Source organism: Dendropsophus ebraccatus, chromosome 3 (assembly GCF_027789765.1).
Source record: "Dendropsophus ebraccatus isolate aDenEbr1 chromosome 3, aDenEbr1.pat, whole genome shotgun sequence".
Classification (NCBI taxonomy): Eukaryota; Metazoa; Chordata; class Amphibia; order Anura; family Hylidae; genus Dendropsophus; species Dendropsophus ebraccatus.
This window is the reverse complement of record NC_091456.1, coordinates 75,071,809-75,089,423: the sequence shown is the minus strand read 5'-3', so window position 1 is coordinate 75,089,423 and position 17,615 is coordinate 75,071,809. Positions and strand designations below refer to the sequence as shown.

Genomic DNA, 17,615 nt, shown 5'->3' with positions numbered 1-17,615 from the left:
GTAGCTTTTAGTAGAGTTTAATTATATTTTAGAGGAAGTGGCAACACCAACTGCTGTAGTATGCTCTAGCTCAGTCACATAACCCTTTATCTTCAGAAGAAAATGATACTAGGAAGATTTCAAAGCAGAAACATCTCTCAGATGTGGACTTGATCTACTATTGGGCCTTGTTCACCATTCTTCCAGTTGTCCCTTGTCTGTGGTACCTGATTGTAGCCAGAAATGGCCATGGATGACCCCAGATGTCAAGAGAGCATTAAGGCTCTATGTGTGAGGGACGTAACGGGGTTGTTTAGACAATAAGATGACCACTAGCTTCGCCCTGCCGACACTCCTACTAATCTGCTGTAATCTGTGTTTGGATTACCCTGCAGTGCCACATCAGGAGAAATTAAGTATTACACAGTAGCCATTCGAATCCTTGAGTTATCTGTGTAATGCACAATGGGACAGGGCTTTAGGGCGAGCAACTCTTTTGTAACTACTCACCAGTCTGGCCAAGAGATGAGGATCCTGAACAGAGGAAGCCCTCAGAACTCCCTAATGCAGCTATGAGAGTGAGTCTTCTCACATGCCCTCGTATTAAGGCAGCTTAGAGGTCGATTGTAAATGCTATAACACATATTGGCTACTTAATTGCCAGCCAGGCTTTTTTTTATTTTTAGGGTACCTGGCAAGCATAAGCAGCTACACCAGAGAACCCTAAACAGACTCTATTAGTCTAATAGTTATGCTTTAACTAGTGGAGTAGCTAGACCTCTTTGTTGTCCGTAGACTGTTCTCTATTGCACACATCCTGACTTCTTTCTTTCTGAGATTAGTAAACTGGGGGTGATCAGTCATGAAGCATAGACTGGCTGTTTTATTTTCTTTCTACCTTATATAACTCTAGTAAATCATTTGATATGAAGACACGGTTGAGAGAAGATGTGGTGAACAAACGCAAAGGACATTGTTCTCTAGCATTCCCCCTATTGATATGTCCATGCTATACGTAATCAGTTCTTGCAGAGAAGGCTCATCTTGAAATATTAGATGACATCAGACTGGGAGTTGTAGCAGAACATAAGAGGTATGCATGAGTTTTTATTCTTACACCATCCTCAGTCATATATATAGAACTATTTTTGTTCCCAAACGACAACCACTGTAACTCTGAGGTTTTTATGGCTTATGCCGAAAAAACAAAGGGGCAGGACAAGATGTTAAAAAAAAAGAAAGAGAACAAAGAAAAAAACTACTCACTTTTTCAATTCCCTGTTCATCTTGCATATAAGCTTTATCATTACTCCTCCATTGTTTGTTTACAAGCAGCTTGTGTTCACATGCCATACATACTGGCATTGGTAACGGAAGCACAGCACTTGACCATGGAGGACATTGATAGACTGATGGTAGCTTGTAAGCAAACATCAATTGGAGACTGTAGCAGTATCTAGGCTGGATTGGTGAGGCATTATGAAGGTGAATATGTTTTTTTCTGTATTTAACAAATTATGCTGCTTCACTTTTTTTTAAAGCATTGGACAACTTCTTTAAAGGGAACTGGTCATGTCCCTCACCTTGTGTAAACCTTTCCCAGTACTTATAGCTGGCGTGCAAAATGTTCAGATGCTGTGCCTGGTATTCTGCTGCAAGGCTTTCCCCTCCTTCTAGACACTTAAGGTGGTATTACAAGGGATGATTATCGTTCAAAAAACAATTAAACGACCAAGGAGAAATTATTGATCGTTTGATAGAATCTGCACCTATCTTCACATATTGATCAAACCCAGTTCAGTGTAATAACACGTTCTATGGGCGTTCCCTGATCTATCAGCCAGGAAATGACGAGCGCAATAAGGACTGTAAGTAACGTTCATCATCCTGTGTAATAGGGTGAATGATTTAAGATTGTTAAACATAGCGGATGTTTAAGATCGTTTAGTCTTAATCGCTGAAAAATTGTCCAGTGTAATACCACCCTTAGGCTTTATTGACACCCTGAGTGCCAGGCTTTGCATGAAGTTCCCAGCACTCAGTGTGTCAATCAAGCCTAAGTAGCTAGGAGGACTACACACTAATGTGTTAAAGTTCATAATTTTAAAATTGTTGCCTTGCAGCAGACGACCAGGTACAGTGTCCAACTGCTGTGCCCGGCAGCCTGGCAGCTACAAGTTCCAGAAGAGATTATACATGGTATGTGACCAGTTGCCTTTAAAGAAGTTGTCTGAAGGTTGTTTTTAAAAAGAGGAGCAACATAAGCTGTAAAATAAAAAGAAAACAACTGTATTCATCCTCACCTCTCTTTAATGTTACTTTTATGTGAGGAATACTAAATGTTGTATAGAGACTTGCGTGAGTACTGCTTGGGACTATGTTATGGTTCCAAGGTGTCTGAAAATAAATAGAAATACAGAGAAACATAACCATTGAGACATATGTAATTTATGAGGTTCATATATTAATAATTCTTCCATATTATTCAGAGAATTGTTGAAGAGTTTGATTTCCTGTCCACCTGGTTTGGCCCATGTCACCAAAAATTGACAGGAAGTGGTGGACACTATGAAATTTTCTCTCGAGCGTGAAGTGGCTGTGTCATTCTAGTATGTGTTCCAGGAAGTTGCACCATTCATTCTTTTGAGCCATTCTATGAAATGTGATTTATTAGACTACTGAGTATAGGTTCAGGTCATGTGCTAATTTTATTAAAAGAAAAGGGCCCAAACAACAACTTTGACCACCGTACATACAGTAGTTAGTACCTAGTGGCACCACCTTTGTAGCCAGCCAAGATTCTTTAATTCTTATTTAAGGGATTTTCCTAATTCTTCCCTGCAAAAGTCTCAATGTTCTGTGAGATTCCTGGGCCGTCTTGCATACACAGTTTTGTTTAGGTTTTTGTCTAACTACAGTTTTTAATCATGTTCAGATCAGGGGACTGTGTTGGTTGTGGTAAAATTTACAGTAGCCAAACGGCACCAACACGGGGATCCCAGTAGCGTGGTCATTTTTTTAAAATGCTGCCCGGTTTGCGGGCTCAGCGCCATTTGTTTCCTATGCATTGGCCTAGCTCTATGCACTGGAGGCGGGCCTGCTGCCCCCAAGTGTCACCATATCCCCTCCCCTCTGTTACTTGGTTCCATTGATTTTAATGGAGGCGTACAAATCATGTTTGATCCATAATTGATTGGTTGGGTGTTCTTCTGGGCACTTTTTTCTCCAAACATACCTTTGCTCATTGTGGCCAGAGAGTTCTGTTTTGGCCCTTTATCGGTTTACAGGACTTGTTTCCATGATGCATCAGGGTTGTATAGATGTTCTTTAGCAAACTTCTGATGCTGCATTTTCTGTTTAGGACAGAGGAGAGGTTTTCTTCTGATGACTCTTCCATGTAGGCCAAGTTTCTGCAGGTGTCACTAAACAGTAGAACAATGTACCACAACTTCAGGGTCTGCTAAATTTTCCTAAGGGCCTTTTGCTGTTGGATGGGGGTTCTGATTTGTCTTTCTAGCAATCCTATGAGCAGCTGTCTCTGAAATTGTTCTTGTTCTTCAAGACCCTTTCTTAACCTCCACTGTTCCTGGACATTTCTTAATTACCTTTTGAATTTAGGAAGTAGCAACCTGAAAACATTTTGCTACCCTAGATAAGTGCAATATAAACTAGTGACAGAGCTGCTGAACAGGACAATGTGTTACTTATGCCTTTCTATTCAGCTGTTCTCCTGATCTGATATGCCGGAGAATGGGCTTTGTTCTTTGGCACTCATTCTTCCCTCTATTACACGTAGAGCAGCCTCCCAAACTCCCACACACCATGCATTAAAAAATAAGCATTCTTGTCAGCCTATAAGCTAAGAGTTTTCAAGTGCCCCCCTCCAAGGCATTGTTTTTTTAATAAAGGGAATATGTTGCATATAACTTCTTTTACTGATTAGAGTCTAATAATAAAACATGCTCTTCTTTTCTGTTCTTTTTCTATTTTCTGATTGTAATTTTATTTAGACCATCATTTGTACATTGTTATGGGGGCTGCCATCTTGCCTTAACTGTGTTTAACAGCATTTAGTGACATACTTTACGGCAAGCCTTATAGATATAGACGATAATAAACAGACTGTCCCTTTGAGAAGGGACATGTGAAACATTACTGAGTGTGCTCTGTGACCTTTGAAGAGGTCATTCCACAGGGAGCTGCTATTGTCTCCCTTATCTACAGGTGTCATCTGGCACTGTAATGCTGTATAGATCACTTTACAGCAGCCTTTTCTTATCACCGCAGACAGAACAGGAAATCTTAGCTTAAGGCCCTATTCCACGGTACGATTATTGGCCGCATTGGCCGTTACAGTGGATAACTGTTACGTGGAATAGAAGGCAACGATCAGCCGACACCGTTCACTTCGGCTGATCATTGCAGTCGTTTGTTTTTCAAACATGTTGAAAAACAAGCAACTGTGATAGCAGCAATCTGCTGCTGTCTCTCTGTGGAATAGGAGTGGCGGCAGCAGACCGCCACTATCCCCTATGGGTTGCCTGGACAATCTAGCAATCACCCAGGCAGCCCTCCCACAGCTCCCCGCGGCCCCTCCCGCACTCACTTGCTCGCTGCTGCCGGGTGTAATGGCAGCGAGCGGGGAACGAGGAGCAAACGAGCGCTGCTCTCCTCAGCCTGTTAAATAGTGGCTTTAGTTTTAGACCAAGTGGTGAGAATAAAAACTGCAAAATCTCAGGACTATTTTATAATATAGAGAGAAAAATGGAAAATTAGAAAAAGCATCAACAAGAATTCTTAAAAATATGTTTAATAAAAAAAATTAATTTAACCCCTTAACGACGCATGACGGGTATACCCATCATGCGGCCGTTAAGGGTGATCGGAGAGGGCTCCCGGTGTGAGCCCTCTCTGCAGCCCGCAGTCCTTGGTTGCTATGTGCAGCCAGGGACCGCAGTTATAAGCCACCGCGGACGGCTAATTAACTATTCAAATGCAGCTGTCAAAGCTGACAGCTGCATTTGAATAGTGGTTGTTCTCCCTGTCCCTGGTGTCTACTGGGGGATCTGATGGATCATTGCTCTATTATATACACAGCACTGATCTCAATGGGAGATCAGTGCTGTATATAGAAGTCCCCCAGGGGGCTTCTTATTAGTGTATGTGAAAAAAAATAAAGTGTTTTATTAATAAATAATCCCCTCCCCTAATAAAAGTTTAAATCACCCCCTTTTCTCATTTTATAAATAAAAATAAATTAATTAATTAAAAATTTAACACATTTGGTATCGCCACGTGCTTAATCGCCCGAACTATTAAATTATCACATTCCTGGTCTCGCATGGTAAACCGCGTAAGTGCAAAAACCCACCAAAGTGCAAAATTTCACATTTTTGTTTACATCAAATCCGGGAAAAAAGTAATAAAAAGTGATCAAAAAGTTGCATATACGCAAGTAAGGTACCCATAGAAAGAACAGATCGTGACGCAAAAAATTACACCTCACAGAGCCCCATAGACCAAACAATAAAAGTGTTATAAGGATGGGAATAGAGCAATTTTAAACACATTTAGTTTTTTTTAAAGGGTTTTAATTTTTTAAAAGCCATTAAATAATATAAAAGTTATGCAAGTTACATATTGTTGTAATCGTACTGACTTGAGGAACACAGACAACTTGTCAGTTTTACCATAAGGTGAATGGCGTAAACAGGAAACTCCTCGAAATAAAAGGAATTGCACCGTTTTTTCCAATTTTACTGTACATATAATTTTTTGCTGGTTTTGCAGCAAATTTTATAGAAAAATGATGTCTGTATTTGCAAACTATAATTAGTGTCGCAAAAAATAAGGGCTCATGTGGGTCTGTAGGGGAAAATATGCAGGCGCAGTGACCTTTTAAACATGTGGAGGAAAAAACTAAAGCGCCAAAATGAAAACTGGCTCTGTCCTTAAAGGGTTAAACAATAGGTCATTTTCTCATGACACATTCCCTTATATATGATGCTCTTATAAGCTGGTCTTATATTATTAGGCTATGTTCACACTGCGTATGAGTCCGGCCGTAGTGTGAACCGCAAATATACGCACGTAGTTTTGAGGTTGATGCGTTTGCTTGAAAGTATACGATATACGCCCGCACAATGCACACTACGTATGAGCTTACGGCCGGATCGTATGTGGTGCCGTGAAAAATGTTGAAACTCACGGCCGTGGATTTCCATGCGGTCCCGTACGAACTACTTATTTCAGCCAAATTGAACTTGATTTTTTGATCCAAAAGGTTCTGTGTGGTTTACGGGGCTGGGCGAAGATTTCCAAGTAAATGACCTGCCTCAGATGGCTTCGAAACAAGCTAGGGAAGCATAACTGTACTACGGGCGTATGTTCGCGGTTCGTGCGCATCCGGCCGCATGTCTACTTTTCCCACCGCACATGTACAGCGGCGTATGAAATGCGGCCGGACTCAAACGCAGTGTGAACATAGCCTTATTTTGAAAATTTTCCTGCAATACATCTATTAAATATATGTTTATTCCCCTAATGCTGGTTTCACACACTGCAGTTTTTTTGAAAAACTGCCACTGCAGGTTTTGTGCCAAAACCAGAAGTGTATTCAACAGGAAAGAGAAGTACAAGTCATACCTTTAAATTTTCCATCCCATTTGAATTCACTTTTGGCTTTGGCACAAAAACTGCTGTGGCAGTTTTCCAAAAAATGTGTGAAACCAGCATAAATGTCAAAGATTTTTTTTTTGGTAAGTTGTCAACTTATTGAGCCATGCCATATTTCTAGGGGATACTCATTTTGTCCTCATGCCATACCTGTAATAGGCTCACATTGTCCTCATGCCATACCTTTAATAGGCTCAGGAGATTATAGAATGATTATAGCATTTACTGTATAAGTTTCAGTACAGGGCAGTTAGCTTATTGAGAAACACAAGTATGAACGATACTTAAAACCAAGGGTGGTCACAGATAATACAGATTTTTAACCTCAGGTTTTACTCTGATGGTGTCACAAATGGCACTTGCCAGGAAAAAATTTTGTGGAGCTGTCTCTATTCTTTCACACATGGAACAAGTATGGTTATATACATGTCCTCCATGTTTCCAGTTGATGACTGTTAGAAGAGCACTGTCTGCTGTGTTATTTTGTCCAAAAAGGCACAAAAGCCTGACTGATCTCACTATAAATCCTATTAAAAACCAGTGGATTGCTCAAGCAAAGGCCTTGATCAAACGTGTCAGATTTTGATGCAGATTCATTTTTTTTTGAACTTTTATAAACCAGCTTATATTATGCTATTTGTATACTGATACGACAAAATGAGAGACAAAGGTCATGTAATAAATTGTTGACCACATTATATCTAAGAGAAAAACTCTAGCATCTTCCAATACTTATGGCTTGGAATTTCTCCTTCTACCTGTTCAGATATTCTTGCAACCATTTTATAATATATGAGATATAGAAATGGAGCGTATATATTTTCCTCTCCTGACATTCCCATTGTTTAAGAACGTTATATCAAGTTTTTTCCTTTTAAGTGCAATGTATGATAAATCCAAAAAGAGCAAAAAAATATATTTGCAGCGATAACAGAAAGCGATTTGATGCAGACCATAATAGTTTATATTGATTTTTTTATGGAAACATATAAAACTTCAATAATATTTTATGGAACCAATTCATTACCATCTCATATAGGTCTTACTTTCCTAGAATTGAGAATGTAAAAAATACACAATGAAATATTTATGTATGTTTATTGAGTCTATGACATTTCATATAGTGTATTTGTGTTTTTTTAATCTGGTTTTAGATTATCACTATCTTTTTGGAATTCTTTATAATTTATAATATATTAGGATTGGTCAGCATCTATCAAGACAACAGCAGTCCCCCTTATGAGGGGTACTATCTCATCTTTCTTATAGCAATGGAAGAGAATGATAGAGTGGGCACAGGGGTGCACTTCCACTCCATTCATAAGCTGCACTTAGGAAATGTATTATTTTGACCGGCGCAGTCCTGTCAATTGTACATTTATTATATATTTTAACCACAGCATAGGCGATAACTGCTGTTAGTGGGCTGCAAGTTGGCCACTTTAGTTTTTGGTGTTTTTTTTTAGAACAATCTTTTATTGGTAATATAATGTCACTTAAAGTGATACTGTTACCTGTGTATTGGCTGCTGCACATTGCACAAATACCTGTGTTAGAGTGGTTTGGGCTTCTTTTTGCTAAAAAAACATTGCCACATGCAGGATGACAGTGTCATTGAGGTGGAGCTTCTCTGCTGCTGAGTCCCCTTTCTTGACCTCAACTCTTGTTTCACTAGGATCAGGCCACCTTCCCACGCAATGTCACAAGGGCCGAGGGGCCTGAATTACAGTGCCAGATCGAGGAGGGGAGAGGTGATTGAGTGGCAGAGAAGCCCCGCCTCGGTGACATTGTCATCCCGGTTGCACCAATATTTCAAATAGTTTTTGAGCAAGGAGAAGCCCCAGACCTTCCCAACACAGATATCTGTGCAAAGTGCAGCAGCTGCAAAAGCTGTGAACGTCACCTGTATGATTACACGGGTGACAGTATCACTTAGATTTTACACAGTTCCTCTTAGTAATGCTGCATTATAAACCTCTGTAACCCAGCCAATCTGCTGGCCCTGTGTGTGTGGCAGAATGGAGCTCCTGTCCATAGATGTACTGCCATGGAGAAGGCAGAGTGATCTTGTACCCCTTCATAGGATGCCATCTATGGATGGGAGCTCTGTGCTGCCACATACTCGGCAACTGAGCCATAGATTGTATTACTAAGCAGAGGAGAGACTGAATAATAAGTGATATTATGTCACCAATACATTGTTTTTCTGAAAAAGAACTAAAAGGTGACCAACCCCTTTATTCAACATTTGTATTGGCCTTTTCCACAATCAGGTACTCTTTTTAGTTTGTTCCATTATCTTGCATTTTGCCAGTTGACTCGTTCGAGTATGAATTTCAAATGTTTTATGTTACTTGTTGCTTTTTAACGGGTTAAATTCACAATTGGCTTGTATTGCAGCATTTCAACTATATAGAGGTTGAAAAGTGAGGTACCTATGGGATAATGTTTTACCCAGAATGTCTTAACTTTAGATATCTGGTAAATGTCTCTCTATATTTCCACTAATAGACGTTTATATATAGACACAAGAAGGAAAAAGGAAATGCTGAAGACTTTACTGCTTAGTGAAGAGAAAAAAAATCCCAGCACACAATAAAGCATCCCAGAAATCAAATGGCTGAGACGTTCTTAGATGTTTATATACATATATACTTAATTGCCTATTATTGATAATTGTGTATTTACAGTGTATTAACCGTAACCTACATTTGACTTCAAAATACAATATATATATATATATATCAGCTATTATCTTTGGTTTGGAAAATTTATCAATTTGGAACAAAGCTGACCATGGACATATAGTTGATGGAAATCATGGCTCTAATTTCTATGATCTCAAAGTCTCTCAATGACTGCTGTCAAAAGAAACAGCAGTCAGACAGTTTTGATCTCTAATAACAAGATTTGGATGCAGCTCACAGGAGGTATAAGGCCTGGTCTTTCCCGGTCTTATTCCAGTCCATTAAAAATGATCGGTCTGGTGGTCTAGGATCTGACGCATTTTGGGCTAGTACACTCTTAGTTGTGGTCTAATGCCAAGATTGTAGAAGCCCAAAACATGTCATATCCTAAGCCACCAGACCTATTGGTTTTAATGACTTGGAATGACTGATTTCAATAAATGTCCCATCAGTAAGATAACTGGCTGTGGGTGGCCAGCTTACCAGTTGGTAAATCTTTAACATTATCATTCAGGGCGTTTCAGTATATTACTGCAAGATCGTCATTGAAGTCCCTAATGGTGGGAAACATCATTATAACATTGTTATTTCTGGCAGGGAAGTTATGGAATCTGATATATTTTGGGACCAAAGGGATACTAATTCTCCTCAAGAAGGGGGTCATAAAGACGTATTTTAGAATGGTCCTTACTAGAAATACCAGTGAAACCTTAGAAACAAAAAGTGGATTTCTTTTTCACTTTTGTAAGACCAGTTCTGTCACTGATACTTGTACACGTAGAAGCCAGTTCTCTAGCAGATATGGTTTGAAGCAACAGATCATGTTCAAGAGTGGAAAATTCCATTGGCTTCCTTGCAGCTCTTGGACAGATTTTATACCCTGACTTTTAAGAGGGATAAATGTATTTCGAAATCCATCTACATGTCCAGGTTGCCTGTGGTGTTTTCTCATGCTTTTTTTTTTTCTAGTATGAAAGAGACCTTCTAATGTTCATTTGATTAACATTAGGTTTTCATTACTAATGTATTGCCTTATTTACTTAGGTGTACAAGAGTTTACTTTTTTATATTGTACATTATTAATATTTATTGATGTACTTTTTATTTTTTATGTACGGACTTTAGTTTTTTTACCTAAAGAAAACTGATCTTATACAATTGCCTCAGTGAAGCTAATAGAATAGATCAGGTGCTTGTTATTTATGACATCATCTTCACATTGTTGTACATAGAATGTGTGTTTCTCGATCTGTGTTCCTAGCGGGATCACCTTAAAGCTGCACATACATGCTGGAGTCAATTGCATAGCTGGTCAGTTAATGTAAGCATGCATTTGGTGTACCCATCGCAAACCAAAACAGATCCCTGGAGAGAGTTTATGTGTTTATTTATAGTTTTATGTATTTATTTTATAGTTTTATTATAGTACTTATATTTTTACATCAGATTTCTATTACATGTAAAATGTTTGGGCATTAAAAGTCTTCACTGTCCACGCAGACTGCAGCCGCCACCACTTCCAAGACAAACTTGTCTCTAGAGTGACAGCCCACTCAGTCAATCACCGGCCATGGCACTATCCCATCTTGCCCAGGTGGGGTTACATGGGAGACATGGAGGTCAGCGCAGACATGGGAGAATATAGATCTTTATATCATATTTTCATCAAAGTAGTCTATGAAGGGTGATAGAAAATGCAGAGCTGCTACAGTATACTTGTTTCAAGAGTTATGATAGACTTGTATTTTATTAATGTTTGTTGCTGGAATACCACTGAAAGCTTTAGAACAGAGGTCCAAAAGGAAAGCAGATGGTGTGGTTATGAAGGCAAATGTGCTATATGGAAATCTTAGATCTGTCGAATTTTAAGCTTGTTTGCTTTAGAAGTAAACTAACATGAAACATGGAGATTATTCAAGAATTACTGAATGTTGTCATATGCTCTTTTCCACTAAAGTGAATGCACCCCCCTATTATTTTTGATCCCCTTACTTCATAAGAATAGTTTGCCTTCAGGTTTATACTGGTGTCTTTTTAATCTGTTGGGGTTTTTTTTTTCCCTTCTTTTTTTTACTCTGAGAAGAAAGGCAAGTATAGTACGCATTATCTCTTAACAGGCGAAAGGGTAATAGAAGATGATCAGTGTTGTTCAGTCATAAAGCTTTTGTGTGTACTGTAACTGTGCATTTACATAGAAATTGAATATTTTGGTATATGTTTTCCCTTTATTAAGTTGGTAGGAAGCAAAAGAGATTAAGACTGATGACCTTGGACATGTAACCTTGCTGGAAAACTTTACTTCTCCTGTACTGTAGGTGGTTTAATGATATCAGGAGCTCATACGGCACCATGATAGGATTACAGCACAGTTGCTCAAATGAACTTGCACACAAGTCCATACCCTTCTCTACACAAACGACAAAACACAGAGAAGTTGGCTGTGCTTACATGTAATTTATTTTTGTTATATATATATATATATATATATATATATATATATATATATATATATATTCTGGTTCAATCTACCTTAATTTATTATATGCAATTATATTATATCCTATAGCCAACCCATAGGATTTGTAAAATTTAGACTCAAGGGCTTAAGAAATGCACCATTTATACATTGTTAGCCACAAAATTTGGTGCATCTTCAGACAACCTAGTATAAGTATTAGACAGGAATACTAAATCTGCCTGTGTCCCTTATCCCAAAGAAACTCAAAAATGAAGTAATTTTCCATTTATTGCCTTATGTAGTCTAAGGGCCTTGTCTGATGATGCTGCTACAGTAGTATTACCTCTTTTGTTGAATCTTTACACATCTCAATTACTTTTCAGACACCATTAGTGGCTGCACCATTAATCACTAGATCACTTTTTACAGCCAACAAATGAGGAATTTTTAATCTGCTAAAGCAATACATTCAGCCAGTAAATAAGTGTTTGCTTGTCCACCAGCTGATCACTGGTAGGGCAACATTGGCCTCCAGTTACCCAGTGTAGTAGAGGCCTAAGCCTTGCATGTAAACTGTAGTGAGTTGTGCTGTGGAGGAGATCAGGAACGTTATGTGTTATGTGTCAAGCATAGGCAGGGGAACTGATGGCATATAGCACTTTCATCAGAATACGAAGTAGGTACTGTAGGAATCTTCTGCAACAGTGACAGCAGTGTTCTTTAAGATGGTGGCACCAGCCCTAGCCTTTCTTGTCTAAGACCCCACAGCCTGTTCTCCTTGGTTCAAAATGAAAACCTGTCAGCTCTCTCCTCCCAAGAAACCGATGGCACATAGTCATTGTAGTACATAGTGTTACTTAGGATTTGCTGCATGCAATTGTGGAATTTTCAATGTGGTGCAACAGACAAGATAGTTCAGCAATTCTTTTTTGTTTTTAAGAGCCCATTTGTACCTAGTTTTGAGATACTTCAGATACTAGGGCTAGACAACGTGGCTAGGATTGGGGTTAGGTTGAGGGTTGAACATTTAGGGTGTTGGGTAGTAAGCATAAATCCTAATACTAAGCGTTAGGTCTGGCACTGAGACAGGCACTGATTTTGTACTGTTAGGAAGCCTGCACTGTGACCAGCCAATCATGTCCTCCCATGAGTTTCTCTGCTTCTGTGACCGCATGATGTCCAAGCGTGCCTCCAACCAGCCCATACATTTTAGGTCCATGCCTTACCATTAGAGCTGGAGGAAGGATTTTTCTTTTACCTCTATCATGTCATTTCTCAAGGTACATTCAGTAAATCACCTAAAGGCACTTTTATTGAATCTTCCTTACTGGATTTTTACATGCAGCTGGAGTGGCTAGAGGAATGAGTATTTCCCTAGACTATTGTGAGAGTTAACCATATTCCTTATTACGTGAAATGTTCAGTTCAGTTTGTTTTTTGTGGGTAGTCCAAGCAGATGGATGCCCTATGATCTGATACTTATCCCCTATCCTGTGGTTTAAAGGTCATTTGTTTTAACTTGGAATACCTCTTTGAAGCAGTTGTTGGGGCAGGACTCTTTTAAGCTGTATGTCCGGGGCGGAGGTGAATGACAAAAATGTGCTTACCTCCCTGGATCCTGCTCTGCTACTGGTACTATACCTCTTTATTCCCTGCTGTGCAGCTGTTTTCAGGTTAGGGAACGTGACTTAGGTGGCTTGTGCTGCCAGTCAGTGGTTCCTGAACCATTCTGTGTTAGCCAGAATGAACTGTTACAGAACTGTGCAGATTTTCTGTAGCCCTGGAATAGACAGGCTAGCCTTTACTCCCTGTATGCATCAGTGAGCCAAGGGCACCCATGATCCTGTCACTGATTTACTAGTTTTTCCTTGGAAGTCTTTAATAATTTAGTCCTTGTCAGAGTCGCTCAGATCCTTATGCCCATTTAGTATATTTCCAACACATCGACTTCAAGAACTAACTTTATTTGCTGTCTTTTGTAGCTCATCCCTTCTGTTATTTTAACAGAATAATCATTTATTCTTATCACCCACCAGTGGTATGACATTGTTGTGTATTGTATGGCTATGTTCACACACCATCAAAATGACAGCTCTTTTTATGGGACGTCCATCACTTAATGACAAATAATGGCTGTTATATGTCGTTAAGAAGTGGTGTCATATAGAAAACTATGTCTGTAGTGATGTGTTATGTTAAAAAAAACAGAGCTATAGACTCACTAATCCCACCACCCCCATGTGCTGTTTAGATTTGTAACCTGCTACCCTTGGTTCACACCCCCCCCCCCCCACACACACACACACACACACACACCTCCATCATTTTGGTGGTTATGCTATAGGTTTTTCTATATATCAATATCAAACCGTCAATTTGTTCTACTTTGGCTGTACAGTGTTTTAGAAAACCTTGTTGAGAGTGGTGTCTTGAAGGGTATGTTTGTTGTGTTAGCAATGAAGTCACTGATTATCTGAGGTTATGTAGACTTAGTAATCCAGAAGTCATATGATGTTCTTCTGCTGAAAGAAGGGAACTCCCAAGAGAGCACCAAGAGATGAGCTACATTTTCATGTAAGCATGTAAAGTTATGTTTGATGGATAGCTTTCCAAATTCCATTTCTTTCCCTATTTACACTGTGTAATATATCATATTATTGAATAGAACCTAGTATTTTAATGAATTTACATATTCCTATATTAAAAAAAATTCTAAGGTTGTACTTTTTCATGAAATGTTCCATTTATTTGTACCTCCAAATAAAATCTGCCTCTTTGTGCCCCTTTTCATCTGTTGAGTGTTTCTGGTTACCTGGTAGTTTGAAGCCGTCTTATTTCCTAAGCTTCTCATGATTGCATTTGCAGAGTTAAAATGGCTGCTTCTAAAGCTCTGAGGACTTAACTGCCAAGTGAGCCTCATAGCCTCTGTGAAGCAGTGCCTCCTGTCTCTGGAACATGTGCCAGAAATATTCAGCAGATCTGTTCCTCCTTTAGCTGAGAAGAAAGGTCTAACTTTGGGGGATGGGGAAGGAGAAGAAAACAGGATGATCTGCTTCTCAGAAGTGCTTAAAATGCAGGACTCATACACACTGTGGAAAAATGTTTTGAGATGTAATGGATTGTGTAGAAGTAACATGGGGTGGGGCATCATTTGCTGCTGTAATTGAATCCACAGTGGATAGCCACCTCTCCTGCACAGTCCAAGCTTTCCAGCTGAAATAAGAGCTAGACAGAACTAGATTACCTCTCCTCTTAAAACTATCCAGCACAAAGGCTTTTATTGATCAGAGAAGACAGGCTGTATTTTAGATGAAAGTGTGCACTGCAGATACTGTGTCTTACCAGAGGCTTTTTGCTGCAAGATGGGATTTTTTCCATCTTTTTTTCTTCAATTTACACTTGTTAAAGTGATAAATTCATTATCCGTGCTTTATAATATATTTGCCATAATTAGTTGAGTTGTTTATGGCGATGTCTATGATGTTTTATAGTTTACATCCTACTCATATCACCATTTATTATCAAAGCATATTTAGATATGTCCATTACTGGGCTTGAGTATTTTTTGTCAAACCCATTTTAATTTAGATTATAGTAAATTCAAGTTTTTTGGCTTTTGCTTTACTGTGATAATATGTAAATGATTTGCACTTCTATTAATAAAGTACATTTTAGGTAGTATAATTTTCTGTAAGGTTTTTAAACTAAAAATTTTTGAATGTCAAAGTAACCCTACAGTTAAAATTTGTAGGATAGATAAGTAGGTTTTGGCAAAGATTATGTATTATTTTGTGTGATAGAAAGAAGTACTCTATAAAACTTTGGTTATAAACATTGTCACTTCTTGACACCAATGCTAAATATGTGTAACCTGTTTTGCATTGTTTTTTTTGGTATAGAGTATATATCATGGTAGATACTTGTGATCAAAGTATTTTAGGAGGAGTATAGAGTATATTTCTTCTGTTACCATTAACCTTAAGTACACATTGACCAGATTTTAATGGTTAAATGGATTTATTTTCTAACTAAATGTGGAGCAAAAGTAGCCAGAGGCCAAAATGGTGGGGTTACCATTGAATATTATTTGTTTTGGTATGTAAAGGAACCTGATGTCCACAATAAATTTTACTGTAAAATCCATTCTTTAAAATAATTTTGAAAATTTTAAATTCTTATCTGTCATATATAGTAATGCAACTATGTTTTACTTTATGTTTTTTTAGATGCTGCTAATGTAAAACCATAACCATAGAAAATGGAAGTTCTTCAGTGCGATGGTTGTGACTTCAGAGCCCAATCTTACGAAGAGCTGAAGACTCACATACAAGATGTTCATACAGCATTTTTGCAGCCCACAGATGTAACGGAGGAAAGTTCTAGTCAAGCTAGAACTGTGGGGACAAATTCCATTACCCAGTCAGAAGCTGTGTTTCCTTCATTGAAAGATGAATTTGTGCCTACAGAAGAAACTCATGGTGGGTCCTTTGTATATTCTGTATAGCTTTTTAGTGATGTAGACTACTTAAAACTTTACTACAAATATCACAAAATACAATTTCTTAAAACTTATCCTTTACTACTATTTATTAGATAAAATATTCCTTAATTCACTGATGTGCACTTATACAAAAAAATGTTTGCTGGTCAGGGATTACTGAAGGTATCCAAAAGTGTATCCAAAATCTGACCACCCTGTGTCAATGTTATGACGTTGAAGTGAAGCAACAGTAAGGTCCTACAAAGCCAATTTGTTGTTATCTATAATGTACGCTAAAGTGCCCTCAGAACTGCCTATCGCAGCGAGGTTGCCGCCATAGAAAAGGTGATCCCACACCTATTCTAGGGACAGAAGAGCTAGAAAGAGTCAGTAAGAGGTAACAGCATACTATATTTAATGTCAAAAGAGAAAGACAAATATTTGAACACCAAATAGTATACTGTAAGACTACTACGCAGAGTATGTCTTATGTTGTATAGTCAATATCTGATTAAGTCTACAGCCCTTAATTTATCCTATTATCCTTTATTAATTGAAATAACTTTTGATTTGTTGCACAGACATGTCAAAAGTTCTGACAGATCAGGGGTCTGTGTAGTGATCACGGCCACGCTAGGTATGAAGGATGCACGCTGGAACTGCTACAATCACTAATGCAGCCAGTAGTCACTTGAAGTCTAAAGAAAGTCCTGCAGTCTGGCTTGATAAAGACCATATGATGGTCAAAACGTTACATATGTCCCTTCTCATGTGCAAAAGGCTTTCTTTGCACTTTAAGCTAAATAATATACGTCGCTCGCATAGGCCAAGAGCAGAAAGAGAGGTGCACTGCAACTCACATCTCTCCCTGCCTATTCTCCTGATCGGTCATGGTTAGAGATGAGCGAACCGGGTTCGGGTTCGAGTCCATCCGAACCCGAACGATCGGCATTTGATTAGCTGGGGCTGCTGAACTTGGATAAAGCTCTAAGGTTGTCTGAAAAACATGGATACAGCCAATGACTATATCCATGATTTCCACATAGCCTTAGGGCTTTATCCAACTTCAGCAGCCACCGCTAATCAAATGCCGAAAGTTCGGGTTTGGATGGACTCAAGCATGCTCGAGGTTCGCTCATCTCTAGCCATGGTCTTAAAAATCAGATCTCGACCAATAAAAACTTTTGACATGTCACAGTGACATGTCAAAAAAAAAATTTATTGACAGAAATGCTTTAAATACACTAATGCACATTAAACCAGCCATTGATTTTAATTACAAGATCACTATTTTATATGTAGACATATTTAAAAGTATTTCATTAAAATATTTTAT

General features: G+C 38.6%; 1 protein-coding gene across 2 annotated transcripts in view; it reads left to right on the top strand.

The window, feature by feature from the left end:
* ZNF462 (zinc finger protein 462) overlaps positions 1-17,615 on the top strand; it is an 87,027-nt gene that overhangs the window by 27,950 nt on the left and 41,462 nt on the right. For both annotated transcript variants that reach the window (XM_069962015.1, XM_069962016.1), the window contains exon 2: positions 16,026-16,277. In XM_069962015.1, coding sequence (XP_069818116.1) covers positions 16,058-16,277 — 220 coding nt within the window. In that variant the 5' untranslated portion in view covers positions 16,026-16,057. The remainder of the gene's footprint in view (positions 1-16,025; positions 16,278-17,615) is intronic.